This window comes from Rhinatrema bivittatum, chromosome 15, assembly GCF_901001135.1.
Source record: "Rhinatrema bivittatum chromosome 15, aRhiBiv1.1, whole genome shotgun sequence".
Taxonomy (NCBI): domain Eukaryota; kingdom Metazoa; phylum Chordata; class Amphibia; order Gymnophiona; family Rhinatrematidae; genus Rhinatrema; species Rhinatrema bivittatum.
Window position 1 is genome coordinate 71093261 of NC_042629.1, and position 26990 is coordinate 71120250.

Here is a 26990-nt window from a genome sequence, read left to right on the forward strand (position 1 = left end):
ACAGGGTCGTTGGACGTCAAAAGCTTAGAAATGACCATTCCTGTCTATTTTAGTAGATAGCCCTGCACTACCAAATTAAAGAATTCTACCCAATTATTCATAATTCACCCTCATATTCATCTGAAGTTGAAATTTAATGCACAAGCATTTATGCACTGACATAAGCCAATGGTACAGGGAGGATAGGAATAGCCAGGCTGGGAGTCTTAATTACCACTTCAAGTACACATTTGTTAAGGGAGAAAACGTAATCACAGATTTATTAAAGAAAAACACGAGATATACAGAAACAACCACTGCAAACCGGCAACATTTTACACTAATCTCCACCTATACAAAGTCAAGCTAGCAGGAGCGAAAACAAAACAATTCTTCTGTTTCATGTTATGTTTATAAGCATCTATGATTGATATCTTATAACTGCATAACACTGGTAACTTACAAAAATGATTGATCAGCCGCCAACACCGACAGAAACCTTGGTCCAGGCAGGGCAAGTTAGGCACACACAGATTTTAAATAGAGCAACAGGATTAGCCTATCCTTGCTTTCTGCTCTAAGGGTTTTATGTGTTGATATTTGTATCTAGGGTGAGTCCATTTCCAACTTCTGAAAGCTGGACCCAGTATGCTCGGCTGTTAACTCATCACAGTGTAAGCAGCCACAAAAAGCCCTTCCATTACAAGTTCCGTTTGTTTTGTTTTTTTAAATGTCTCTCATAATCTTCCATGCAGTGAATTATGATCTCCACTTTTAATTGTGATGCTAGGATTTAAAACCAGCTACACTGCTTTATCTGATGCTGAAAAACCACAGGAAAAGGTTTTAAAATCCAATTTTGCCTCTGGTCATGGAGTAGCCTAGTTTGGCCTCATTGTTTATGAATGACATCAGCCCTAAGTAGGTTTCAATCAGAAGAGGTCGCTCAAGCACCAGCACCCCATTGGGTCTCCCTGGCAGAGGACACTCCTTGTGAGCTTTCTTCACAGCCTGGATTAACTGCGTCTTGAAGTTCTCCATCTAAAGAAATAAAATCCACAACTGTAATACACCTGCACCTCAGTCGATCTTGTTTTAAAATTCCCCCTTTTCTAAAATCTTTACATGTAGCTGGAGCCATAAAATCAAGAACCCAAGGGCAGGGGGCTGTTTTGTACGTTTAACTTTTCCATCTGTATTTCCACCAAAGGTTTATCCCTTAATCTGAGTCTTCAACCTGGGCTTTTCCCAGCCACTAAATTTCAGAAGTTAATCTGGCCTTTGTACTAGTGCTGGCTGAGAGAGATAAAATAGTATTTTTGCCAAGTGCTGAAGGTCCTCTTCAAATTCTAGTGATTTAACTAAAAAGGATAAAACTCTGTCATTTTTTTCTAAGACCTTTCTTTGATATGCATCTCCTTTTTCAGATTTACAGTACATCACAACTGAATTCGTTTCCTGTACATACTCAGATCAGTCCAAAGTGCTTTATGCATCCCTACCAGCAGATGGAGGCAGAGAACCAAACCTTGAGGCACTGCTACATAACCGAGAGCGCCACCTGCAGTCCCTCAGTATCTCTCTGTCTCCAGCAGATGGTAGAGGTGCAAACCTGCAGTTTGACAAAACTTAAATTGAGAGAGAGAAGTGGTTTCCGAAGGCTTCCTGAGGTGTTAGGCTCCTTCGTGGACCATCCCTCAGGTGGAGCAGGGTGACCAGGGGGTAGGAAACCCCTGGATGGGGTTCATCCTCGGCCGGAGGTCCTGATAGCCAGGGGACCCTCAGGGTCACTGATGCCTCCTCTTTTAGTCTTCACCAGCCTGTCAGGGAAGTGCCCTGTTGTCTGAGTTAAGCTGTTTAAAAAAAAAAATAAAAAAATCGGACTCTCTTTACAGCGGCTTAAGGGAACTTGTCGGGTGGCAAGTTCCTCTGTGGCAGCGGGAGCTGTCGGCAGGTCAGGAGGGGAAGGTTAGGGGGTTTTGTTCTCCCTCGCTCCGGGGGCGGTGAAGGAAGTGGCAGCTCAGCTAACAGGTACTGCGGGTGCGGCTTGATGTGCCGGTCAGGGTCTCGGGACGGTGCTGCGGCATGACTTTGCAGCAGGACAAACTGCCTTCATGTTGGGGTTTCTCGCGTGCTGCTCAGGCTGGTTTTTGTTAGCTGCCACATGTGCGGCCTACTAGACCTGTTGTGCACACAGCACAATGGTTGAGCAGTGTGTGAGGCCTGTCCTGCAGCGTGCCTTATGTGGAATGGCGCCAAAACCGCCTGTGGTGGCCATTGATGGTATGCTGGAGCAACCCCTCAATTTGCAGGGCGCCGACCCGAATGCTGACCCGGGGCAATGGGATTGTATCTGTGCCAGATGGGGCGTGCCTCAGTTGGATCTTAAGGCGACGTGGGCCAATGCAAAGACGGCAAGGTTTTTCAGTCGCAGAAGATAGGTCGGTGCGGTAGGCCTGGATGCCTTGGTGTGCCGTTGGCCAACAGGGATTCTGTTGTGTTTCCCCCGTGGCTCCTCATCAGACGCATCCTACTGCACATAGTTGCATCTGGGATCAGTGGTCCTGGTGGTGCCAGAGTGGCTGTGACGGCCTTGCTTTGTGGATCTCGTCTCTTGCGGTCAATGAACCCCTCAGATTGGCCCATCTACCCTGCTTGCTGGGACCGGTGCCCATATTTTCGGATCGGATCACTTTCGGTTCACAGCTTGGCTTTTGAGAGATGTCACTTGCGTCTGAAGGGCTATTTGGAGCAGGTGATTTCTACTCTTCTCCAGGGGAAGAGACCCTCAACCCTCTGTAGCATATGCTAGGGGCTGAGGGTCTTTGAGTCCTGGTGTCTGCAGTGCTGGCTAAATCCCCGATCTGTGGCTGTGCCCCAGATTTTATCCTTTTTGCAGGAGGGGTTGTCTAAGGGCTTGGCCTACAGCTCGTTCCAGGTACAGTTATCAGCTTTAGGTTCCCTTAGGGCAAGGTGCGAGGGAGGTGGTTAGCCTCCCATCCTGATGTGGTTCAGTCTCTGAAAGGAGTGAAGCCTTTGCGACCGCCGGTTTGGAAATTGTGTCCGGATTGGAGCCTCACTTTAGTTCTTCAGGTTCTCTGTGGGGAGCGCCTTTTGAGAAGACCTTGAAGACAGTGTTTCTGATGGCAATTTGTTTGGGCAGGTGGCTTTCAGAGTTGTAGGCTCTGTCGTGCAGAGACCTTTTTCTGCGTATTTCTAATGATGGGGTTATATTGCTAACAATTCCCTCCTTTTTACAGCAGGTGGTGTCCTCTTTCCATGTTAATCAGACGGTAGATCTCCTGGCCTTCCCAGTGGATTGATGGACCCTTGGTCTGACCCAGTATGGCATGTTCTTATGTTAGTGGTCCAGGGATTGCCCTCAGGAAAGGGAGCTGCATCTTTTGGATGTACGCTGGATTATCTTGCGTTATCTGGAGGTCATTAATTCTTTTCGGCACTCAGATCATCTTTCTGTGTTTGGAGGAGCGAAGAAAGGTGATAAGGCCTTGAAGGCCAAGATTGCACGGTGGCTTAGGGAGGCTGTTGGCGCATATTTATGAGGGTCGTAAAGTCCCAGAGGGGCTGAAAGCATATTCTACCAGGGCGCAGGCAGCTGCTTGGGCAGTGTCCATTGCTTTCTCCCCCGGAGATTTGTTCACACTTTCACCAGACATTACTGTTTGGACGTGCGTCCTTTGGTGAGAGTGCGTTGCGCATGGGTCTTTCAGGTTCCTGCCCAGTTTAGGAGTGCTTGGGTACATCCCACTTGTCTGGACTGATTTGGGAATGTACAGGAAAAGGAAATGTGGTTCTTGCCTGCTAATTTTCGTTCCTGTACTACCCCAGATGAGTCCAGAGACCCTTCCAGTTGCTGCGGAAAGACTGTTTCCTGACAGTCGATTTAATATAGTTGGAAGAGTTTTTGTACTTCATTTTTGTGTTTCTGGAGATGACAGAGGTTCTAGGGCAGGGGGTTCCAGCTCCGCTGTACCTGTTTGCCCTAGATCAGGTTTTGTAGCTTCTAATTCTTTGGCTTGGCTTCAGTTAAATACAGAGGGACTGCAGGTGGCACCCTCTGTTATGTAGCAGAGCCTCAAGGTTTTGTTCTCTGTCTCCATCTGCTGGCAGGGATGCATAAACCCACTTGTCTGGACTGATCTGTGGCATTACAGGAACAAAAATTAGCAGGTAAAAACCAATTTTCCTTTTGTAAGGTAGCATGGCAAGTTAGGGTTTTTTTTTTTTTTTAAAGAACTTCTTAAAAATCATACAATTAAATTGCTAGCTAGACCACAAAAAGCTTTCACCTGGCACAAAGATGCAATCTTTTCATCAGCGGTGGACATGGGATGTTCTGTGAAAGTGGCATACGGCATATTTGTGGACCACGGATTCCATCTGTTCATGAAGGAGGGGCGGCTACACTTATCCCACTGAACGCGAATCCCAAAGCCTTCTCGCCTGGCAGATAAGAGCAGATCAGTAATGCACACTACAACTCAGGAACGTTCTTACACTGTAGGTGTGAAATCTAGGAAAGTTATACTTCTGTGGGAAAAAAAGCTGAGTTTTCTGACCTGATTTTCAATCGGGGTTGTTTCTTAGAACTAAACAAAAGGGCTTTCAAAATGATATGAAGTCTGGGCCATTTATAAGCCAGAGGCTGTAATGAAACAGTTGTCCTCCTTACCTGCTGGAAGATTCATTGGCACGGTAGGCTAACGTGACTGTTCATTTTAACATTCATGTAATGCTTTTTCTCTAGCAAAATATCTTGGGCTTCTGAAAATGTTCACTATAACAGAGTTCTGTCTTCCCCCTCATTTCTAAGACCAATGGCAAACACTTTGTAGCCTATTAGTGGAAAAGGAGTGAATCCTGCACGAGGGGCCACAGCAGCACAGAGAGGAACAAGCTGGCAGATTGTAGAGAATGACCAATCATCGCCTATGCTTTTTGTCAGTGTGCCAATAGCAACAGATCATGCCTGTTTTGAGGGTCACTGGCAGAGAGCTCTTTCCAGGTAGTGTCTCCAAATAAGTTTGTTTGTGCACCATGTCAAGAATGAACCTCACTCATAAGACAAGTTCTCAGTCTCTCACATGTACTCTTAATGCTCTCCTCAATACTTGCATTGTGCTCGAGGGCTCTTTCTTCAGGAGGTCATAGGAGATAATTTTTGCAGCTCAACTACAGTAAGCTAATCATAAATCCATATGAATAATTTAGACTACTAAAGTGCCTGAAGGATGCTCTCAGAACAAATCTGATTCTTCTCTGTGTAGTAAGCGTATGACTTAATTTTTCAAAGGCGGCGGCTACATTCCCTGTGTGTCTTTGGTGGTCTTTTGATCTTTTAGAGATCGTTGATACAAAATGGGATCCTTTTCAGGCACTGTCGCAATTTGAAACTATCCAGATTGTCACTGCAATGAATTCGTCATCTTGTCCTCTAAATCTTTTCCATCCCTTCTTAATGAAGGAAGTGAAAGACCAATACTGTGGTTTTAACCACCATTGTAAATCTCTCTTTAGTGGAGGTAAATTGCCTCAGGCTGTGAAGTGTGCATTGGTACAGCCTTTGCTTAAGAAACCAGGGTTAGACACATCAGCTCTGATGAATTATCATCATTTCCAGCTTAACAACTTCATGCAGGATCATCAGATTTTAGATCAACAGAGAAGGATTTGTCTTGGTTTTATGTGACATCTCCATGGTGTCTGCTGCCATTAACCATCAAATTCTACTGTATAGGCTTTGAGAGAGTGGGTATATCAGGGATGGTGCTCTTATCTGTCACACACAACTCTCAGACTTGCTCATGGTTCTAGTTATTCAAGGTAGCAAATGGTAGTAACTAGTGTGCTGCAGGGCTTCGTCTTATCAGCTGCACTGTTTAGGATCTCTGCTAGCAATCTGTAAGCTTTTTGGCAGGCTCTGCACTGGGTACAGGGACTGTGTGTGAATGATACTCAAGTCTTCATCCCTATCTCAACATCCCGGCCTACTACTATTGATGTGGTAGCAGTCTCCCTTTCTCTGCAATAGAGGTGGATGAATCATAATAAGTTAGCCTTAAATTAAAAAAATGCCAAAGTGATGGTTTTGCACAGATTAAATAAGACAAAAATTCCATCCATTTTTTTTTTTGTCTTTTTGAGAACTTTGAGCTGCTTAGGGTCAAACATGCTAAAAGCATGGGAAAGATACCTGATAAGAACAGTTAGATGCAAAACCAAATCAAGGCAGTGATTACATCAGGTTATTTTAAAGTACATTTGTTGAAGCCTTTGAACACATTACTAGGTCATTATGAATTCCAATCGGTAATACAGCTGCTAATTTTATCTGGTCTGCATAATTGTAATTAGCTGTTTATTGGTTTACTAGTTCTGCACTGCGGGCTCTTCAGTGGCACAATTAATATCGGTGTTTGATAGGAGAGCACATATTAATCTTGTACTGAGGGAGTTGTACTGGTTGCCAGTTAAGTGGTAGATTTACTCCTTTTGCCCATAAAATGCTGGTACTGATGCTCTACCATAGATGAAGTCATGTTAAATATTTATAATCCCATAAGAACTCTGAAGTCATCGCAAAGGGAACGGTTGGGCATCCCTTCAGTGCACTGTGCTCAGTCAGTTGATATTAGTGAGAGGACCTTCTCAGGGGCAGATCCAACCTTGTGGAACTCATAGAGCTTCCAATAGCGTTGGACTGCTGGTACAAAAATGTTGAAGAAAATGCTGAAAACTTATATTTTAAATGGAATTTATTGATAGTCGCCCTACTGCCCAGCCGCTCATTAAACTATTAGTCTAAGTCTCTCTGGAGTATGTCTTTTGTTTTTGTCACTTGATTTTTATTGCTTGTGGTTTATTATGTACGCTGCCTCAAGGGGGAGGAGGAATAGCCTAGTGGTTAGAGCTATGAACCAGGAGACCAGGGTTCGAGTCCTGCTGTCGCTCCTTGTGACCTTGGGCAAGTCACTTTATCCTCCATTGCCTCAGGTACAAAACTTAGATTGGAAGCCCTCTCTGGATAGAGAAATACCTGCAGTACCTGAATGTGATATCTCAATTGAATGTCGGTATAAATAAATAAATAAAACATGTAATTTGTACAGGAACCATCTGGAGGGGGGGTGGTAGCTGGGTGTTCCTTTTAATCAGGCCTGTGGCACCCACGACAATGGTCTTTCTTAGAGGGCACCATGGGGCATCTTTGTCTAGCTGGGAGCAGTTTCAGGTTTTTCCTGGGATAGGGAAAGAGGTGCTACGTAGAACTATGTAGCCCTCTTCCTCAGCACACCCTACAGAAACTTACTGGGAACAGACACACAATAGCAAATACTACACCTTAAGGCACAAAACAATTTGCAGATCGAATAGCCAAAATATGAAGAGACTTACTTGTTCAGTGATTTTGGAGGGAACTCAAATTCTCCCACAGAAATGGTGTCCACTGCATTGAGTGACACTCTGATAACCTGCTGGCACTGAAGATTGATGAAATCGTATTTACAGATTAGAAGAGATTTATCTGTAATTAAAACCAGGCGCTCCTTCTCGTTGTTCCAGTGGTCAATCCTAGGAAAAAACCAAAACAAAACAGAAAAGGCCTGGGCAATTCCAAGAAATAAGAAACTCACCAGCTGGTTTTGTACCTTCCAAAATTATCTTCTCTTCATAACTACTCAGCACAGCAGAAATTACAAATGTTCTTTTGAATGAATAGTTTTCTCTCTTTGTATTTCAACAGAAATTTTAGTTCTTACTGAATGTCAGAGCTCTCGCTGCTACTGAGCCTAAGCGTGTACCTTTTAAGTTCCAAAAGACCTGGATAAAATGTGCCATAGTTGTCTGTGCCCAAAAAAATGGCTGAGTTTAGAGTATCCCACAATGAAAAAACAGAGGGCAATAGTGTTAGCGTTTGCTTTTACAATATTTCCAAAGAATCGCATCAAACTGCTGCACATTATATAATCTTTCACATACAATGCCAATTTTGTAGCTATGACCTCATTTCTACACGAATCGTAATTTCTGGGTGAACGGTCAATGATTTAGGGAGGTGGTCTAGAAGTATGATATAACCTCCATGTCATTATGATGAGGGCGTCACTAACAAGATGTCCCTTTACATGGGTGTAATGAGATTTAAGCCCAGATCAGAGCTGCACCTCTCCACTCAGATAACATTATACAGTGCAGATTTATACATAAGCAATCATTAGCTGACACATCAGTTTTACAGCAGCAATAAAGCTCCCTCCAAGTCATCTATTCTCAGAGGACTGAAACTGCATAGCTTTTAGCCTCATGCCACAAAATACACCTGCAGGAGCACGATACGCACTCTGAGAAAGCACTGTGCTATGTAAGCCCACTGGTGTGCAGCGTCAGAAATAAATGAGCAGTCCTCAAAAATAAAAAAAAGCAGCTTCCAAGGTGAGTACACGCAGGTTAAGCACTAAAACTGGATCCCTTTTCTGCCATGAGGGGGGGGACAATGCTTCTACTTACTCTGTCAATAGCCATACGCTTTGTATTTCTCCATCCTCTGTGGGCATGACCACCACACGAATCTCATTAACTGCTTGCTCGATCGTTCCAGGCTAAGCCACAATAAAAAAAAAAAAAAAAAAAGAGGGGAAAAAGCATTTGTTACCCATTGCTGAGAGCCAACAAGAGTTCAACGCTGTAGAGGGAGCACTTTTCGTTTATCTTCCATACAGGCATAAGAATTGATGATGTGCTTTTCCAGAAAAAGGTCTGTGCTAGTTCCATCAAATTTTCAGTGCTAGTAGTGGCACACAAAAGTAGAGAGCAGAAACTATTTAACAGTCCAACACTTGTAAATTGTGAATAAAAAAAATCTATGTTTAATTTTTACTCTTTTCAAGCGGCAACTCCAAAAGCTCTAAAGCAATACAGTAGTTTTCAAGCAGGGACCTGGTTGAAAACACAGATTTTTTGATTCACAATTTACAAGTGTTGGACTGTCAACTATTTTCTGCTCGGCTAATGTTTGGAGAGCAGAGTATCTCCTCTTCATCCCACTATAAAGTAGCTATATGACAGCCAGCACAACTCTTCACTTTCCTGTCTCTCCTTCCACATAAAGCTTGAGACACAAGATTGAAGCGGCTTTGAAAATACTTTTAAAGAACATTTTTTCACGCGATACACACATGAAAAAAATGTGGTTGGAGGCGGATTGTTTGATTACAACACAAATGCATCACCCAGTGATTGGGGTAAAAGAGCATTAAGTATGAAACTTTCCCTTCCTTCTCAAAAAAATGTTTTTGTGCATATGTTTGAATAAACAATTGAAATAAAGATACTAAACGAGTGGTCAACCCAGTATGGGAGACTAGGAAATGTGAACTTACATGCATAAAGATTATGGTGAAATTATTCTATAAGAGGTGATTCTAAGGGGAGTTTGTTTGGTATGACACTTGTGGTAAAAACATCTTTAATTTTTCAAAATGTATATTCTATCTGTGGTAATGGGTCACTTATTTCAAAAGTGGATTCTGTTCAAGTACAGTAAGTATACTCTTTCCCCAGAGAGCTTAAAATCTAAGTGAGTTGAGACTGAGTAAGTTTTAGGGGCAACCTAACTCGCACATGTTCCTCCATAACTAACTTATTTCATCAGATTGCATTCCGGCCAGGAGGATAAGTGTGACAAAGGTAAATGACTGCCCATGTATTGGCAGAGATCACACACATTGATCCCTAAAGATGACCAACTCTCTGCTTTCATGCACCACTATTTCAAAAAGAAAAAATTTGCAATTAAAAACAAAGCCATGCATTCTCTCCGAGAACATTCTTGTAAACCTTTCATGAGGTCAGCTGCAGCTACTTTTTAGTAGCACACAAAAAACACGAGCCATAATCAGGGCACTATTGTGCTGATGCAGGCACCGCATCATTACATGCAAAGTACCAATATACAGACCATGCTCAAAGAAAAAGATCATTTAAAATCAGGCTCCACAAATTCATTTTTAAACTTAACTAGGAAAGCCAGCATCAGCAAACACACTGCTTCCCAACCTCAGGTGCAAACAAAGTCAGAGCCAAGTCACATTAATAGCCTAGAGCTTTGCAGCAACCACAGAAAAATGCTTTACTAATAGAACCAAAAGGCGCAACCTATGCTAAAAACAGAAAAGCATAAAACCATTTATGATTGATCGATGGAATATGATGGCTGATAAGGATAGTAAGGCCCCATCGTGGTTGCCCAATTTTAGTGTTGGTCCAATACCCTGCAACCCCGTTGAGCTCTAGCTTTCAGTTCACTTCAGCACCCGTAGAGTCTATGTGCACAGGACTTCTTGATCTCGATTATGGTTTATTGGGCCTATGTAACAAAATATCAGTAACAAAGGTGTGCTACATTTAATGGCCTATTGTCAAATGTGTGCTCAGTGGCCCCAGTATAAGTAGCATGCATACAGCTAGATTTGTATCCATTGAACTGAAAAGGTGCACTAGATAGGCCTAAAATGTCAACTGGTAGGTCAGGATGGGCAAGAGTAGAGGTGTGGGTTAGTGGACGGAGGGGGAGAGGGTGTTTCATGGCAAAGCCCGTCTGCCCCGTGGATTCCAGAGTTGGATATTCACTTTTTTTTTAAATTTGTACTACTGCAAGTTCATTGACATGTCTGGGGCTAGTCAGTCTATGGTGGTGTGCCAGTGTGATACCAGCTTTAGCAGCCCACCTCAGGCCGGGGAGACCAAAATCTAGGTCCGGAGCAATGCCACCCCCAGAACTATGAGTTAAGTTTACTCCACCTTTGCCCCAGGAGTTAGATTTCCAGGTTAAAAAAAGCTTTTATTAAATCTGTAGGGCTTTAAGGCCTTCCCGACATTGGAGAATAATAATTAATACTTTCATGGGCTTTGCACAGAGGTCTGCTAAAATCCTTAGCACTGGGTGAGTGAAGTATTTATATGTACTGTCCGTCTGTACATTAGATGGAGGAAAAAGGTTAAGTAAGCTGCAGGTAAGACCCTCACATGCACGCGGTGGGGAGAGGTACACACCCGGAAGACGAAGTACTCCTTAACGCGGCCCTGCAGCGTCGGGTCATGGATGCTGAAGGGCCGTAGAGTGCTGCTGGCCGGGCCGGGCGGGGTGAAGGCCACCTCCACGCTCTCTTCTTCGGCCTGCAGCAAGGCAGCGGGACTGCTGTCCGAATCCCTCAGCTGCAGCATGATGGCGACAGCAGTTCCCAGCAACCCTCGCACCTGCGCCTGTTTTACTCCAGCTCCCACGCTTCCGTCTCTTCTCTCATTGGTCTTGCGTCACTTCTGTCCCTTCCAGGGGCGCCGGCGTGGTCTGTGTGAAGTGTTGTCTCCGGCGAGAAAATTACGAGACCGGCGGCTTACGGATGATCGTGCAGTCACGTGAGCAGCCTAACGCACCTGTTTGGAGAAAATGTGGTGACGTCAGCGATTATGCAAACAAAAAATGGTGGGGCAGCATTTTGTTGACAACAACTGGGCCTATCTGAAGTAGTTCCCTCACCCCGGTAACCCAGAGAAGCTGCTAGAGCCCTGTTCTCCTTTGCAAGAAAAATAGGACTGCATCGCTATGCAAACAGTGGGAGAAAATCGGGCCCGGCTCAGCAGCGATTCCGGTTTGACCTGGGTGAGACGGCAGCCTAGCGAGGCTCCAGTCCTGCCAGCACTCTGCTGTTTTCAGCCTGAGACCTTTTCACATACAACATTTTAAGGTCACAGCAGCTCCAGGGATCTGACCTAGAAGGTGCAGGATCCTCATACAGAAACACATAGCAGCTGTTGAAGGCTGCAGTCTCTTACTGAATGTAGAGGAAGCCTTTTGCTGGCTTTGCTACCATTTACAGGACTAAGAGAGCATTCTTTTTGGATAAGAACATGTCAGACCAAGGGTCCATCAAGCCCAGCATCCTGTTTCCAACAGTGGCCAATCCAGGCCATAAGAACCTGGCAAGTACCCAAAAACTAAGTCTATTTCATGCAACTGTTGCTAATAATACCATATGTCTTGGAAACGTTTGCTGAATTATTTGTTTGTGAGTAGAGACCTCATATATGTTATGGGAGAGTTATAATGTTATACTCTCTCACTTATGATTGAAAATGGATCCTACTTAATGAACCCCACAGTTTCTTTGGTACATTAAGTGAGAGAGTATAACATTTTAACTCTTCCTTATCAATTATGAGGTCTTTACTCACAAACAAATAATTCAGCAAATGTTTCCAAGATATATGAGGGTGTTTATGATATTCTATGACGTGGTTACATCATATTAGCAGTTTTTTTATAACAAGAACTGTTGCTAGTAATAGCAGTGGCTATTTTCTAAGTCAACTTAATAGCAGGTAATGGACTTCTCCTCCAAGAACTTATCCAATCCTTTTTTAAACACAGCTATACTAACTGCACTAACCACATCCTCTGGCAACAAATTCCAGAGTTTAATTGTGCGTTGAGTAAAAAAGAACTTTCTCTGATTAGTTTTAAATGTGCCCCATGCTAACTTCATGGAGTGCCCCCTAGTCTTTCTACTATCCGAAAGAGTAAATAACCGATTCACATCTACCCGTTCTAGACCTCTCATGATTTTAAACACCTCTATCATATCCCCCCTCAGCCGTCTCTTCTCCAAGCTGAAAAGTCCTAAACTCTTTAGTCTTTCCTCATAGGGGAGTTGTTCCATTCCCCTTATTTTGGTCGCACTTCTCTGTACCTTCTCCATCACAATTATATCTTTTTTGAGATGCGGCGACCAGAATTGTACACAGTATTCAAGGTGCGGTGTCACCATGGAGCGATACAGAGCATTATGACATTTTCCGTTTTATTCACCATTCCCTTCCTAATAATTCCCAACATTGTTTGCTTTTTTGACTGCCGCAGCACACTGAGCAGATGATTTCATTGTGTTATCCACTATGACACCTAGATCTCACCCGGCTCAGCATTCACCTCTCCTCTGTGTCTCTGTCAAGCCCTGCATCCACCTCCCCTTCCTCCCCCTGTCCACAGTGCCCAACATCCCGTCTGTCTATTCCTTTGTCCACCCTTTTCATTCCTTGCTCAGCACATTAGCATGACCCCCAGTCTCTTTGCCCCCTTTTTGCAGTGTCCAGCATCCCCTTTGTACCTGTCCAGCACCTTCCACCACTCCCAATCACCTTACTCGCTGTCTCCTCACATCCACTGTCTTTTTTGCTCAATTTATCTTAATATATCATTTTTTCTCAAAATCAAGGTGGTTTACTCTGTAAAACATAACATTAAAATAAAAAAGAAACCAATAATATAAGCCAATAAAATGGCAAAGCAATAAAACATAACACAATCTAAAAACAACAAGCTGTGCCTTAAAAGTGGGTAATGGTGCCTGGAGATTTCTGGGCTGTTTGCCAAATTTTGGCATCCTAGGCGAATACCTAGTTCCCCTAATGGATCTATTTCTAAGAATTACAACTGTTCCTCGGTGCTCCCTGGTGGGGACACCGAAGATTGAGAAAACAGGGAGAACCTCGAACAAAGCCCACCTGGTGTTCTTATGTGCTGGTGGGGAACGAACCCAGGTCATCTGCTCTAGAGGTGGCCATGCTCACCACCATATCACCTGAGCCAGACCTGCCTCTGGCAACAGACCTCCCTATTTGCCCCTCCTCGGGGGGGATTTAAGGAATGGAAGAGGAGGGGAACCCATGCTTTTCAGCAGTGAGGTCATATCCATGACAGAGGGGGGGGGGGGGGCCAGGGAGACCTCCATGTTGCCTTCTCAGGGGGGGGGTGTCCCTAGAGTGTGTCTCTTGGTGGGGAAGTGTTGCTGACCATTGAATAAGGGGAAAAAAGGGGGGGTCTCCCTTCACTCTACAGTGGGTGGGGGGTTCTTCCCTCTCTACTTTCCAGCAGTTGGGGAAGGGGAGAGGAGGGGTTCCCCCTTCACTATTTCAGTGGAGGGGAGAGAGAGGGGAGGCTCAACCTAAAATGCACCAAATAAACTTTAATACAAAACTAAGAAACTTGAATGTTCAGGTTTAACTGATAATGGGGAGGGGAACAGAGCGTTGTGAACTCCTTCAGCAGAGCGGCGGACATGGTACAGAAGGGCTCTGCCTTGACCCAAGTGCGCATTTTTAATAATAAAGATAATTGTAGCCTTGACAGATGAAGCCATTGTGCAAGAGCAGCAGATTCAAGTTGCATAGACAGGAGGAGCCTTTATTTTCTTTCCTGAGTTAATTTCCTTTAAGAAGCCTTTAGCTCCTCCTTTGCTGTTAATCTAAATTCCTTCCTCATGCTTTAAAAAAAAAAATATTTAGAGCCTCTTGTGGGAAACTCCGAGTGCGTCCCTATCACTTGTATGAGTTTTCTGTGCAGTGCCGGTTCTCATGATAGCAGTAAAGCAAACATGTCAGAGCAGTAATGAAGCAGCTTTGGGCAAAAATGCAGAAAACGGGAATTTTTGTGGGTGGGAATATTGTGTCTTTCCCGTCAATAGCAGGGCTGAAATAGCCAATGCTGTCTGGGACATCCTCCGGGGGCCTCGAGGCGGAACTTCTCCTAACTGTTACACAGCTTTTGCACATCTTCCCGCTCGATCTAGCGCCCTCATTCCCCTCGGTCTGTTCTTTCCTCACTGCCAAACACACATGGAACTCACTTCTCCTGACTCCCCTCGGAGTTTCCAAAAAAAAAAAAAGAGAGACGAAGAAAGCGACAGCACTACCATGGGGCCAAAGCCACCTGCCTTTAAATATTGGTGTGGTAAAGGTGATGTCTATGTTCTATGTGCCTGGGCCCAGACCACGACCACTCGGCATGCCGCGACTGCGGTCACATGACTCCCGGGCTCAGAAGATAGCGAGGCTGAGAGAGGGCAACGACGTAGTATCCTACGCCCCGCCAACGGAATCCCATTCCTCCCTGGGACCGAATATGGAATGGCCCAAAAGGAGGAAGAGAGCCTCCTCACTGGGGACCCAAGGTAAGGGCACGGAAAAGTCCAAGATCCCCGCACCAACAGCGCCTTGCCCGCTCCCACAGGTGCCACAAAACGCAAGCCCGGACAGTGCGTCCAGGAGTGGCCAACTCCTTCGTAAACAAAGAAGAAGGGTCCGGTTCATGGAAGCTGTGCGGGGAAGGGATACACATCCTGGATTGGGCAGTCCAACACTCAAATCGCGTTGCAAGCCACCTACCTTCCCGGAGTAGTGAACGTGAAAGCGGTCTGTCCAAGCAGGATTTTTCATCCACACGAGTGGTCGCTGAACCAAAAGGTAACGGGCGACGTTTTCGTCCGTTGAGGTACCCCAACCAGGGCCCTGTTTGTGACAGTGCACAACAGAAAGGTACATAGATTCTGCTCCGTATTTCTAAATCCATTGAGGTCCGCACAGGATGCTTTCCTAATTCCTTGATGGAAAGGTCTTCTCTATGCTTACCCTCCAATTCCACTCCTATAGCGCACTATCCAGAAGTGCACGGAGGATGTCGCCGACCTAATTCTGATAGCCCCAGCATGGCCTCATCAACCATGGTACGCTGTCTCATCAGTCTTTCAATAGCTCCTCCCCTTCCATTAGGACAAGGTACGGATCTCCTATCACAGGAGTGGGGCTTGCTTCTGCACTCCATGCAATCCTCTCTCCATCTTACAGCCTGGAGGTTGAAAGGACAATACTAACTGAACAAGGGGTGTCGAGAGCAGTCCAAAACATCTCCTCGTGCAAGGGCTCCACAAGGAAAAATCATCAACTCAAGTGGAAGCGCTAATCCACCTGTCCCAGACTGCATGGCTCGTTCATCCTGCCATCTACGGAAACACCGTTTATAGGAAGCAGACCTGATTTTCCCGTGTCAAATAGCGTTTGCAATGTCATAAAATTAGTTTATTTTACGCAGCTCTTGCTAATTCTGGCTAGCTTTGAGTGCCTTGAATGTCAAATCTTTTGGGATCTGATGCTGCCTGCTAGTGAGAAACACATTTTGGGCTTCCAAAGGGGTAGCCGTGTTAGTCTGAAGTAGCAAGAACAACGCTGAGGCTGGTGGCACCTCATAAACTAATGGGGCAGTTGAGGCTTCCCCCAAACTCCTCTGTCTGTAGACGAAGAACGGGGAAAAAATGCCTTAAATCAGCCCCTTTCTGCCTGTGGAGACATTTTCCTATTTGGTCTGTAGATGGCCGGAAAACAGGAGAAACAGAAAAAGATATATTCTGTCACCGGGTCTGAAAGGTGATGTGAGCGGAGACGATACTGAACCCGACCAGAACTCTGGAGTGGTCCTTGTTATTGTCCTATCTGGACTTTGCAATTTTATTTTACTATTATATATTTTTGTTTCTTTTATTTTTAACCACTTCACTTATTACTTTGGGAACACATGTACAAACTCTCACGCCAATAAAGTTTCCGGAGCCCGAATAACCCTTCTACGATAGTCCTGGAACCTGCTTTCCTTTGCTGCAGTCTCTGGCCCTTCATTTTAAATGTTTTTAATGTCCCTTTGTCGGCTGTAGGGGACAGATGGGTGGGGAGGTGCCCAGTCATCCTCCCCTCCAAGCCTTGGCTTATCTGTGTGTTTACAGAATCAGTTAAAGGCCTTCAGCTTTGCTCAAAGACTGAATCTCTCCAGCTATAAATGCCACCTGAAGGTTCATTCTCTCAGGCCATTCCAACAGTGCCCCCTGTACCATACTTAACCCTTTCTGCCCCATTTCAGTCATCACGCTCCACCTGTGCTCTTCTACTGCCTCAGCCCTGCAACTTGCTATACCGCTATATGCTGTTGTTTCTCATTTGTTAACTCTCGCACTTGCTTAAGCCTGTAATCTTTCACACACGGTACTGCACAGAAAACCTGTGGAGCTCCTGGCCACGGGATTGATCTATCTTGCATCAATCAAACATGGCACCCTGGCACATTGACTGCTGGAAACTGGAAGGGTCTGACTGCAGATGGACAGCTCTAACACGCCATGATTTTTTATGTGCTTCCTCTTGAGTCTGCATGTTTAACGCTGCTGGAAAGAGAGAGTACTGGGCTAGACAGACCCCCCTGACTTATTTATTACATTTGTAATCCGCAACATCCAAAGTCGTCGATCCGTGCGGCTTACAGCGTTAAACATACATAATCCATCACAAACTATTGTACAATTTTTATACAAATTTAAAATTCAACTGCATATCCTTGTTTGTAAAGATAGGTCTTTAAAAATGTCAACTCTTCCATTTTCCTCAAATCATTAGAAATGTTATTCCACATCTTTGGACCTCTTATAGAAAAGGCTCTGTTTCACATTTCCTGATACTCAGAATCCTTAAAATTTGGTTCCCTTAAAAGATTTTGTTCCATTGAATGTAAAATATGAGAGTTACTGTAAGGTCGTGGAAGTACCTCAGAGAATTAATAGTCCTCAGTAGGCAATGTGGTGGTTTCATTATATTTATCTCCGGGACAGGGGGCTACATCTCAGAGAACCCAAACAAGCTGTATTGCTAATTTTCCGTGCCATGTGGTGATTCATTCACACGCAGCGTGCCTGCTACCACATTGTGCGTGCTTTGAGCAGTAAATAAAGAGACCTGGAACCAGATTTCCAAAGATCTTAGGCACGGCAGTGTGGTTGCCATGTTTATCTGCTTGAATACATAGAAAAGCAGGTCAGGACAATAAGGTCATAGCTTTGAAAATTGTGTCTATAACATATTTTGTTAGCTGAGTAAAATGGTATTTGTTGACACTTATTGATATGTATTCAAAGCAATTTGGAGCGGACAAAGGAACAAATACCATTTGACCGTATGACTCACAGGCTTTATATAATGTAAATATTTCTAAATATGACACAACCTCCAAACCTTCTGTGCAGTGCAGTCTTTTAATCACCTTTGCTGGCATTGTGGGGCCCATTGTGCTTTCCTCTCTGTAAGATTTAACATTTTTAGGTGAGTTTAAAGCCGAAGCTCTATGGGACCACAGTGTCAGGCAGCAGATTTCAGACTGGCCTGCTCTTTATCTTTCTGGATGGTCAACCAGTGATGTCCTGGGCCTCATTTGGACGGATCAGCCCGACTGCTGTTAAACCACTGATCCCTGAGCTCCTGCGTACACCCTCTGTCTGACCTTGGACGACACACTCTGCCTGCCACGTCTCTGTTTGCCCAACCCTATTTGCATAAAAATAACAACAATAGTGCAGTAATTCCATTATCCCCTTTTCCTCCTCACCCTTCTAGAAGCTCTGATGAGGCAGAGCCGCCTGGTCCTCCACTCCTGAGGGGCCCGTCTGCAGCATGAAACTGTAAAGCGTCTTGGGTTTCCGCCGTCCGGGTCCTCCTGATTTCCGGAAAGCTTTGACTGTCACACTGAGTGCACTGAGCATGCCCAGCAAGCTAGGATCCCTGTGGCCACAGGGGGCTCCCTTCTGTCTCTCTCTTTTTTCCTTCTCCGCAATGCAGTTTGCCTGGCGTTCAGGAGCTCTGCGAGAGATTCCTCACAGCTTTCCCTCACGGGAAACACTTGAAGTTTTTCACTTTACCCAATATGTGAAAAGTGTAACTCATCTGTAAATGATTGCCTGCATCGCTTCTGGCCATGCCCATTTATCCAAAAATTTCGGGACTCGGTGCGTTGGAAATTCTCTCTGATCACTCAGACTATACTCCCCCCCTGGACCCACATTTCTGGGCGCACCCTGCTGGACACTTTTTTTTATACTGGGGCTAAAGACACTGAATTGTTATTGGACAAGGTTCGATTAATAGCAAAACAAATCTATTTCAGCCTGCTGAATAGGCTCCCACGCTCCCTCCTATACTGTTCGGGAAAGAAAAATGATAAAACTTTTAACCATGGGAATACGCGTCTGTGACATCAGCAACTCCCAAACGAAAAAAAGAGGAGACCAGAAGGATTGGGCTACCTTTCCACAACTCTCTACCCGTAGACTCCATAAAGAGTCTCCCCCACTTTTAACACCCGAAATATTTTGGCCATACCAAAAATAATCTCCCATGCGCACCTGCTTCTCCAAACGAACGTCATGACAGTGACTCTAGGTCTTTCCAAGACAGCTCTAGTGACTTCACATTCTGGTCTTCTAAGCCATTTGTATATAAATTGTACTATCCATGTTCATTATAAGTTATTATCCAAGTTTCACTTTCCCTGTTCTATGTAAGACATTATAATTTATTCTTTATATTCTCATTGTAATTGTTGAAATGTGAACCGAAGTGATTAGTAACATTGTTACCTGAACTGCGGTATATAAAACTGTTAAATAAAATAAATAAATACCACCTCAGCACCTTCGAAAAAACTTTTTACGTGAGGCATCAGAGTATTCCAATCGTACTGACCACATTATTGGGGTCCCGCAATCAACCTTGGGTGGGGTGTTTTAATTCTATTTTACTTCTAAATTTACTTCTAATTTTAATTTAATTCTGTCTTTAACCTCAACCTCACCATGCTGGCTTTCTGAATTAGGTACTATCTCTAGCCAAACCAGTCTGCGATTCCTCAGCACTATAAATAAAAGCAACTCAATAAGGAGGTAATCCCACTGTCTGTGTTTAGGAGAATCTAGTAAAGATGTTCTGTTTTGAATAAACACTGCTAATGAGTGTTTTTTAAGAGCAACCTTAGAGGCCTAGACTAGGTTGGGAGGAGAACAGGGATTAAGTTCTGGTATTCTCAAGTTCTGTGTTCTCCTAGATTTATGTTTACTGTGGCATGAAATTATCGCATGATCCAAAACTTCTGTATCAGCTGTTACACTGGAGATCAATTTATCTGTCCGGATCTCTTGGTTTTTGTACCATTTATGTACTGTTAAATGTAGAACTGCATTTCTTATATGTACTTCTTATATGCTTACCTGTAATTCTAATCCTTGTAACGTGGTGAAAAATCAAAATTTTTCAATAAAAATGATATAAAAAAATATATATTTTTTTTACTGGCATTTTTACAAATCTGAGGCAAGGCCAGTTATTAGAAACATACTTAGAGAAAATGAAGTCAGATTTCTCCTTCCCATTGCGTGCTAGGAGAGGTACCTTTCCCTTTCCATCTTTCTTTGTTATTCTTATGTGAAGGGCTACGTGATGTGCTGTCAAGCGCCAGATTGCCTGCCGTGCAACTGGGATTGTGAGCCAAGTCCTCCTTTCTCATTTTGTGTGGCGGAGGGAAGGAATGCTTCATGTTTCTGGCCCCCAGTGCCGCTATTTATATTCTGCTTTTCTGGCACTTCAGAGCGGATCCCGTTCAGGTGCTCTTATGTATCACAGTTTTTTTTACAAGTATCAGCCAGGGTGCGTCTTCTTGTCGGTCCGCACTCTGGCTGCTTCACACTTTCAGGTAAATGCCAGAGTGGCTCGTTCTGTCCTTTACAGGCTGCTCTGCCAGCCAGCTCTATAGGACACGGAACGGAAAAGCTCGCGTTTAGCACCATCTCTGGAGCGGGGTTTCCCATGGAAAAGTAAGATTACCCTGCAAAGAATCTTTTTTCAGTCCTTCGTCACATGGCTGTCAAACCTCAGCTTAAACCCTGGCCCCTGCAGCAGAGCTTCCAGTCACCTTCAAATAAAGAAATCCTTCCAAAATCAGTCTCTTCTCTTTCCCTGTATTTTTTTTTCTTTCTAAGTTTGGGGAGTCTTTATTACTGTGACTTCCAGCAACATGAAAATGCTTCCAAATCTTTATTGCATGGAATACTTTGACTTCCCCAAACTTAAACAAGTGCAAAGAAATCCCTGCCTGAGTGATGGAAAATTATTATTTTTTTGTTCTGTGATATGGGAGGAACTGAAAAGAAAATCACGTTTAAAAAAAAAAAAAAAAAAAAAAAAAGAGAGCGCGCGAGAGCAGTACGGGAGGGTAGAGCGCTTCATAGGGAAACAACTTGTTGATTCCCTTGGCCTGCGCCGGCTCCACGCTTCACCCTGGAGTTACCCGAGTCTTTGTCGTCTTCATTTAGCCTCGGCCATTCTCCCATTTCCCTGTGGCTGAGGGACCCTTGAGTGCAATCCAATACTGCAAACCATAGCCTCCTCTTTCTACATGGACCTTTAATCTCTGCGAACTGTACGACTCCAGTGCACAATGGCTTTGGCCTTTACAAATAAACGTGTAACCCTGGGATTTGTTTATTTACATTCGTTTTATGATCAGTTCTTCCCTGCTGCTATAGAGAAAAATGGGTTTCTTATCAAAACAAGTGCTCTCCTCTTTTTTTTTTTTTTTTTTTTATCCTTAGCCCTCTTCAGCCTATTAAAGGCTCGATTCACTAAGGCTTTTTCCCATTCTGTGTCTATGGGGGTGGGTGGGTTAAAAGTTAGTAAATCAGGCCTGTAATCCTGCATAAAGATCTGGGAGGCCGAGATACCAATGAATGATGCTTTTGAATTACCCCCGGAGGCCCAGTCACATGAATTCTCCAACAGGCTAGGGCTGAGGCCCTGGGAGCGGTGACTTTGAAGCGTTGCTGGGCCAGAGTGGGCTCCTGCCTGGTACGGGCAGGAGCCATCCATCATCCATCATCGGAGGCTGCTCTTAAAGCAGCCTCCGATGATGGATTGGAAGCCATTTTGCTAGCAGATCTGATTAACCTACAGTTCCTGAATGTAATAACCCTTGGCATGAGCCGGGTTCTGTGAAATGCCCAGGATTTTGTGTCCCAAGGAGTCCAGGTTACTGTTTGGGGCAACAGTTTCTCCTCCCCTGTGATCTTGAGAAGGACTTCTGAATATGCCAAAGGGCAGAAGCTTCCAGAGCAGTGGTCTTCCCAGGCCCCAGTCAGTTGGGTTTTCAGGATACCCAGCACGAGTATGCATGAGACACAGGCAGTGCATGCAGCTCTCTTTCATGCATATTCATTAGGGCTGGTGTGAAAAAACAGACTGGCTGGGGGAGAACTACGCAATCCCTGGCATTAAACTATATGCATCCGTCATTCAACCTGCAGGGGTGTTCTCCCTTAAAGAATATTTCCCACAAATGGAGCCACTCGGACTCCACTCAGACTTGCCTTTTCCGTTCATCCCTGGTCTTTTGAGACAGCTGAACGTGGGAATCACATTTCAGTCATGTACAAGGTGCGCATCTTCCAATAACTATGAGGCAAGTCCAGCGTTATCAGTTACTCCTCGTGTAAAACAGGTGCTGCAGTGGCGTGCAACAGAGATTCGGGCATAAGACTGGTTACTGACCACTTACCCACATAACGCCTTCATTTTACTACCATATTTCTAGATCCATGGGGATATAGGAAGCCTAAATAAACCTTTCCTAGGACAACAACTCTTTTCCTGGTAACTTGGCAATACGAGTGTGTCTTCCATTATATTCTTAACTAATAAATCAGCTGAAGTCTAGCAAATTATTTATTAGAACATATAGGTCGGTCATGGAGACTTGATGTTGCTAGCAGAAACGTTGTTATGGGTTTTACAGTTGCTCGGTTTTGATTGAAAATATTACTACCCTTATCATAAGGCATGGGGGTAACCTACATGGACCAGCAGTTTCTACCCTTAACAGAAACATGGGGGTAACCTGCACTGTGCGGCAGTTACTACCCTTAACAGAAACACTGAGGTAACCTGCACAATTACTACCCTTAACAGATGGCATGGGGGTAACCTGCACGGCGCTGGGACTTAACTACCCTAAGAAACTTGCCAGGTAGAGTGGATGGACCATTTGGTCTTTTTCTGCCTTCATTACTATGTTATGATCTTGTTATGTAACCCTACATCTTATGATCTTCCTGGCCCTCTATGCTGCCTGATTATTACTTAAATAGTTAAAAAAAAAAAAGAAAGAATAACCTTAGACTAATGATTTTTATGAAGAATTCCAATGAGGATTCATTCAAGAATTGTTTTTGGTGGTGAAGGGGGACAGGACTGCACCATAAGCCCTCCTTCACATCTACCCATTGATTTTTCCCCCCCATTATTTCATACGTGACTCCCAGCCTACTTTAGCCACAACCCTTGGCTGGAGGCCATGCAGCAGGGCTCCTTCTGGAGCCCTTTAATCATGGGCCTTGCATTCTGACCACCAGGTGTCGCTGTTGCATGGCAAGTGGGACTTCTCCCCCTCCCCCAGGGGCTGCCGGAGGACCAGAGCCGAGAACTGAACCCGGTGTGTGCAGCCCCCAGACCAGCTCCTTTTTTTAAAATTTTATTTTTATTGGCTGCCGTCTTTACCACGAAAGATGTTAAATCTTTCCCAGGCACCAATATCTGGAATCTGGCGAGAATCTGAATCTTCCTTTGCAGCCACGACCAACAATAAAGCCGAGACTTCTGAGTTGTCCATTTACTTTAATGAAACCTAATCTCTCTCTACCTTGGACTTCAGCTTCCTCCTGCATAATCCAGCCAAATATTTGTCTTTAATGTGTGCTATTGTACATATTTTTTTTTTTTTTTGCTTTTTTGGCCTTGACACATTGACTGGTAGGAATTAGCAAATGATTTCTCTGCCTAGGACTTTCTTTTAACTCTGCGTGCATTGTGTGGGTCAGTAGGGCTACAGTAACCCCTGGGTTTATTACAAAATCAGGTGGTAAAACATGGGATGAAGCCTGGGACTGGGGAGAGCCATGGTGCCAAGGCCTGGAATAGCCCATCAGAGGCTGTGCGGGCAGCAGTACAAGGGAATCTAAATCTACCTGGCACAGACAGTGGTAGGAACAGGGTGCAGAGGTTGGGTAAAAAGACACGGCAGGGAGGGAAGCTATCGCTCATCCAGCAGAAATGATGGAAAACCAGAGAGGATGACAGCTGTGCAGAGGGGATGGGGTATTGCTTATCATCTGTTAGGGTAATACAATTAGAAAACTACCCTTCAGGTTCTAGCATGGCTAAATGAAGGGAAAACACTGCTCCTTTCTCACAGGCTGATGCAATAAAGTGGAGCTCAGCCTAGTGCAAAGGTTTACGCACATTTTGAAAATCGCTGGGTGCCCAACACACACTTTTTAAACTTGGAATATTTAACTCCAGCCCTGGAGCTGGCATTAAATCAATCCACGAGTCAAGGGCTCAGGAGAAATTTTTAAAAATGTATTTATTTAAAGTCTTTTCTATACCGTCATTAAGTTATTTACCATCATAACGGTTTACAGGCTGGCACAAATAGGCAAACCAAATGTTAGCACTGTCCAGTGTGCTTCCTACCTTTATTCTTAATCACCTACTGCTTGCGGTGTTTACAAATAAAAAGTATAACGTAAGGACTTGATGAAAAGAAAAATTCTGCACGCAAGCACACGCACATTGCCTGGGCGCCCGATGTATGTAATTCTTTCCTGGCGCGTCCTTTTTAACGCAGCAGCTCATTAAGAGCACCGGGCGCCCAGCAGCCGCGGCTCCGCACGTGCTAGGGAAACGGCAGCCTAATTGCATCGGCCCCCTGGGCTGCATGCTCAGCACCGAGACGGTCACTTCTGGGGAGAGAGCGCACATTTCTGGCTAAAGCTTGTAAGGGCTATCGCAGGTCTCCCTTTCGTGCCAGGAGGAAACACGAGAGCCGTCCCCGCGGTGCAAAGGCAGCGCCAACGCGCGGGCATCGGAAAGGGCCGAGCCTGGACGAGGGTAAGGCCGGCAGAGAGAGAGCGAGCATTGCGCGCGCTGTGCAGAGCGAGCGCGAGCAGAGCCCGCGGCGGGGGAACCTTTAGCACGAGCTGCATAGGGGGTGGGGTTTGGAAGGGGAGAGCGCACCTTGGAAAGGGCGGAGGGGGGGCTGGCGCTCTGCTCCGGAGGCATGGCCGAGGGCTGCTGGAGGGAGGGAGACCTCGTGCAGTCCCCTCCTCCCGGGTCTGTGGGGGTGGAGGGGGCTCTGCAGACCCCGCGTGCGTTCTCCTCCCCCTGCTGCACGCGCCCTGGAGCAGCCTTTGCCTCCTTCTGCTGAGCGGATGTCTCTCTCTCTCTCTCTGGAGCCGGGCACTCACCTTTGTCTCGCCTTCCTGCCGGAGGTGAAGTCCCGCCCAGGGATAGTTTAGTGAGGTTTTCCCGGGCTCGCTCGGGCCGAGCCCCTCTCCAGCCATGGGATTGCAGGTCTGGGCGCTTGCCTTGCTGGCTCTGGCGGTGCCTGCGTCTGCCGGAGCCGGAGCGGCGAAGCTGCAGCCTCACATGTAAGTACCGAGGGGAGCGGGGAGGGGGCGCCCAAGTGCCGGGGGGGGGGGCTCCTCGCAGCCCCTGCCCCTTTTAGTGGCATCCACCTGCCTTCGTTCTTACCCGGAGCTCTGCTTTCTTTCACCGCTGCTACACTGTCATCCCCACAGAGGACTTTTTCGGTCACCGGGAGCCCCTCCCTCAGTCTTGTTCGATTTAGGGGGAGGTCAGCAGAGGGACCCCCTCATGCACGAAGTGATGGGAGCGCAAATCCCTGCCTGAGCTGCTCTCATTCTGCAGGTAAATGCGAATGCACAGCCCACAGGATCCTCAGGACCCCTCACCTTATTCCTGAAGAAATAGCCTTTTGGAGAGTGTATTCCCCCCCCCCCCAAGCTGTACCTCCTGCCCCTTGCCTTTTATTGTTACCTGGGGTTCCTAAGGTGGGAATGCAGGAATAGAGCGTTAAAAAGGGAAGGCGTGGCTAGGGAGAAGTTTCAGAGGGGGTGTGGCCAAGTGAAGGGGCGTGAACCTTTTAACTCCCACAAAGTATAACCAAGACACAGGTATTTTAGGACAAGCAATGAATTGCAATTTCTGTTTTTAAAAAAAGCTTTTCTTTTCTTTTCAAATCTCACTGGGGGCTTTCTAAACCTGTCCTGGTGATCTCACAGCCAATGTGGTTTTCAGGATATCCATAATGAATATGCATGAGATACACCTACATGCACTGGTTCTCCCCTGTGTGCAAATATTTCTCTTGCACATTCAGTGCGGATATCCTGAAAAGCAGACTTTGGGGGGAAAACACAAAGCCAGTGTCCTGCATACAGAGACATTTTCTGTAATGATAAATTCTGTCAAAGAAGAGCTGCCAAATTAACCCAGTTCCGAGAGGGCGGTGTGGCCAGTCCTGGGTTTTGAACCTGCATCCCGATGCATTGTGGTATTTGTAGTCTTTGCTTCTACTATTTTTAAAAGTGTTACAGGTATCCTGCGGGATGCAGGGTCGCATCAGTTTTTGTTCTTTGTCTTGTGGGGAGACGGCTAGTTCGCCTTCCTCCCGGATTCGTTTCTTTTCGGGCTGAAATAGGAAAAGTGTTACAGGTGCCAGAATGCTCCAGGAGGATGGGATTGTCAGACACCTAGGTCCGGCCTCACATATCTCTCCTTGAACTGGGTCACTTGGCGTCTGTGTCAACGTCTGTCAGCCTCTTGTGATTTCCTTTCGTTCCATTCTGGCAGGCTGTGACTGATTCTCCTTGTGGAGAGCTATGAAAGACACAGCTAGATTGCTTTTTTTGGGGGAATGTACACCTGGTGGTGTTAGTCTTTATGTTATTCCTATTTTGGCTCATTGGGTTTTTCCTGCATAGCGCGCCCTATAGGAGCTTGCTGTATGAAAGTCAGAGAGGCACGCAAGAACAAAATGCTTAGAGATGGAGCCAAAGATCCCCCAAGCTGGTCTAAATATATTTTTGGCAGAATATAAAGCAATGTTATGTGTTATATATTTCATTATATTCAGTCACGTGGCTCTGACAATTTGCAGACTTGAGGCCTTACTGCCTTCACTGTCATTAATGCATTGGTTGTTAAGTATGAGATAATAACTATAGCTAATTGAAGAATATAATGCAAAGTGAGCATCATGTGGACTGACCTGGTGGGTCAGTGGCAGTACTGTGCACTGCTGTGCAGAAGGGATGATGTGTTTGATTCCTGCCTCAGGGCGTTTGGAGCTGGGGATGCTGTGGCAGGGGAAGGTGGTCATTCACTGTACCATGGTGACACTTACTCCAAGGCAGCTTAAGTATTCGGCAAACCAGGCGGAC

The 26990-nt window shown here is 45.3% G+C and overlaps 2 protein-coding genes across 5 annotated transcripts in view; one reads left to right on the plus strand and one right to left on the minus strand.

Moving 5' to 3' along the window:
• Positions 1-244: 244 nt before the first annotated feature.
• Positions 245-25125, minus strand: TPRG1L (tumor protein p63 regulated 1 like). Of its 2 annotated transcripts, none has more exons than XM_029578139.1 (6): positions 24993-25125; positions 11053-11433; positions 8509-8600; positions 7396-7572; positions 4290-4443; positions 245-1020 (listed from the first exon to the last, which is right to left on the minus strand). In XM_029578139.1, the coding sequence occupies exons 2-6, from the start codon at positions 11221-11223 to the stop codon at positions 826-828; spliced, it is 789 nt and encodes a 262-aa protein (XP_029433999.1). In that variant the 5' UTR covers positions 11224-11433; positions 24993-25125; the 3' UTR covers positions 245-825. The 2 variants fall into 2 exon arrangements, with proteins under 2 accessions (XP_029433999.1, XP_029433998.1); XM_029578138.1 differs by lacking the exon at positions 24993-25125 and adding an exon at positions 18254-18408.
• The window catches only part of MEGF6 (multiple EGF like domains 6), a 262583-nt gene continuing 260045 nt past the window's right edge, over positions 24453-26990 (plus strand). For 2 of the 3 annotated variants that reach the window (XM_029578134.1, XM_029578135.1), the window contains exon 1: positions 25039-25175. In XM_029578134.1, coding sequence (XP_029433994.1) covers positions 25087-25175 — 89 coding nt within the window. In that variant the 5' untranslated portion in view covers positions 25039-25086. Of the gene's footprint in view, positions 24637-25038; positions 25176-26990 lie in introns of those variants that run through there. The other variant, XM_029578136.1, reaches the window with a different exon arrangement.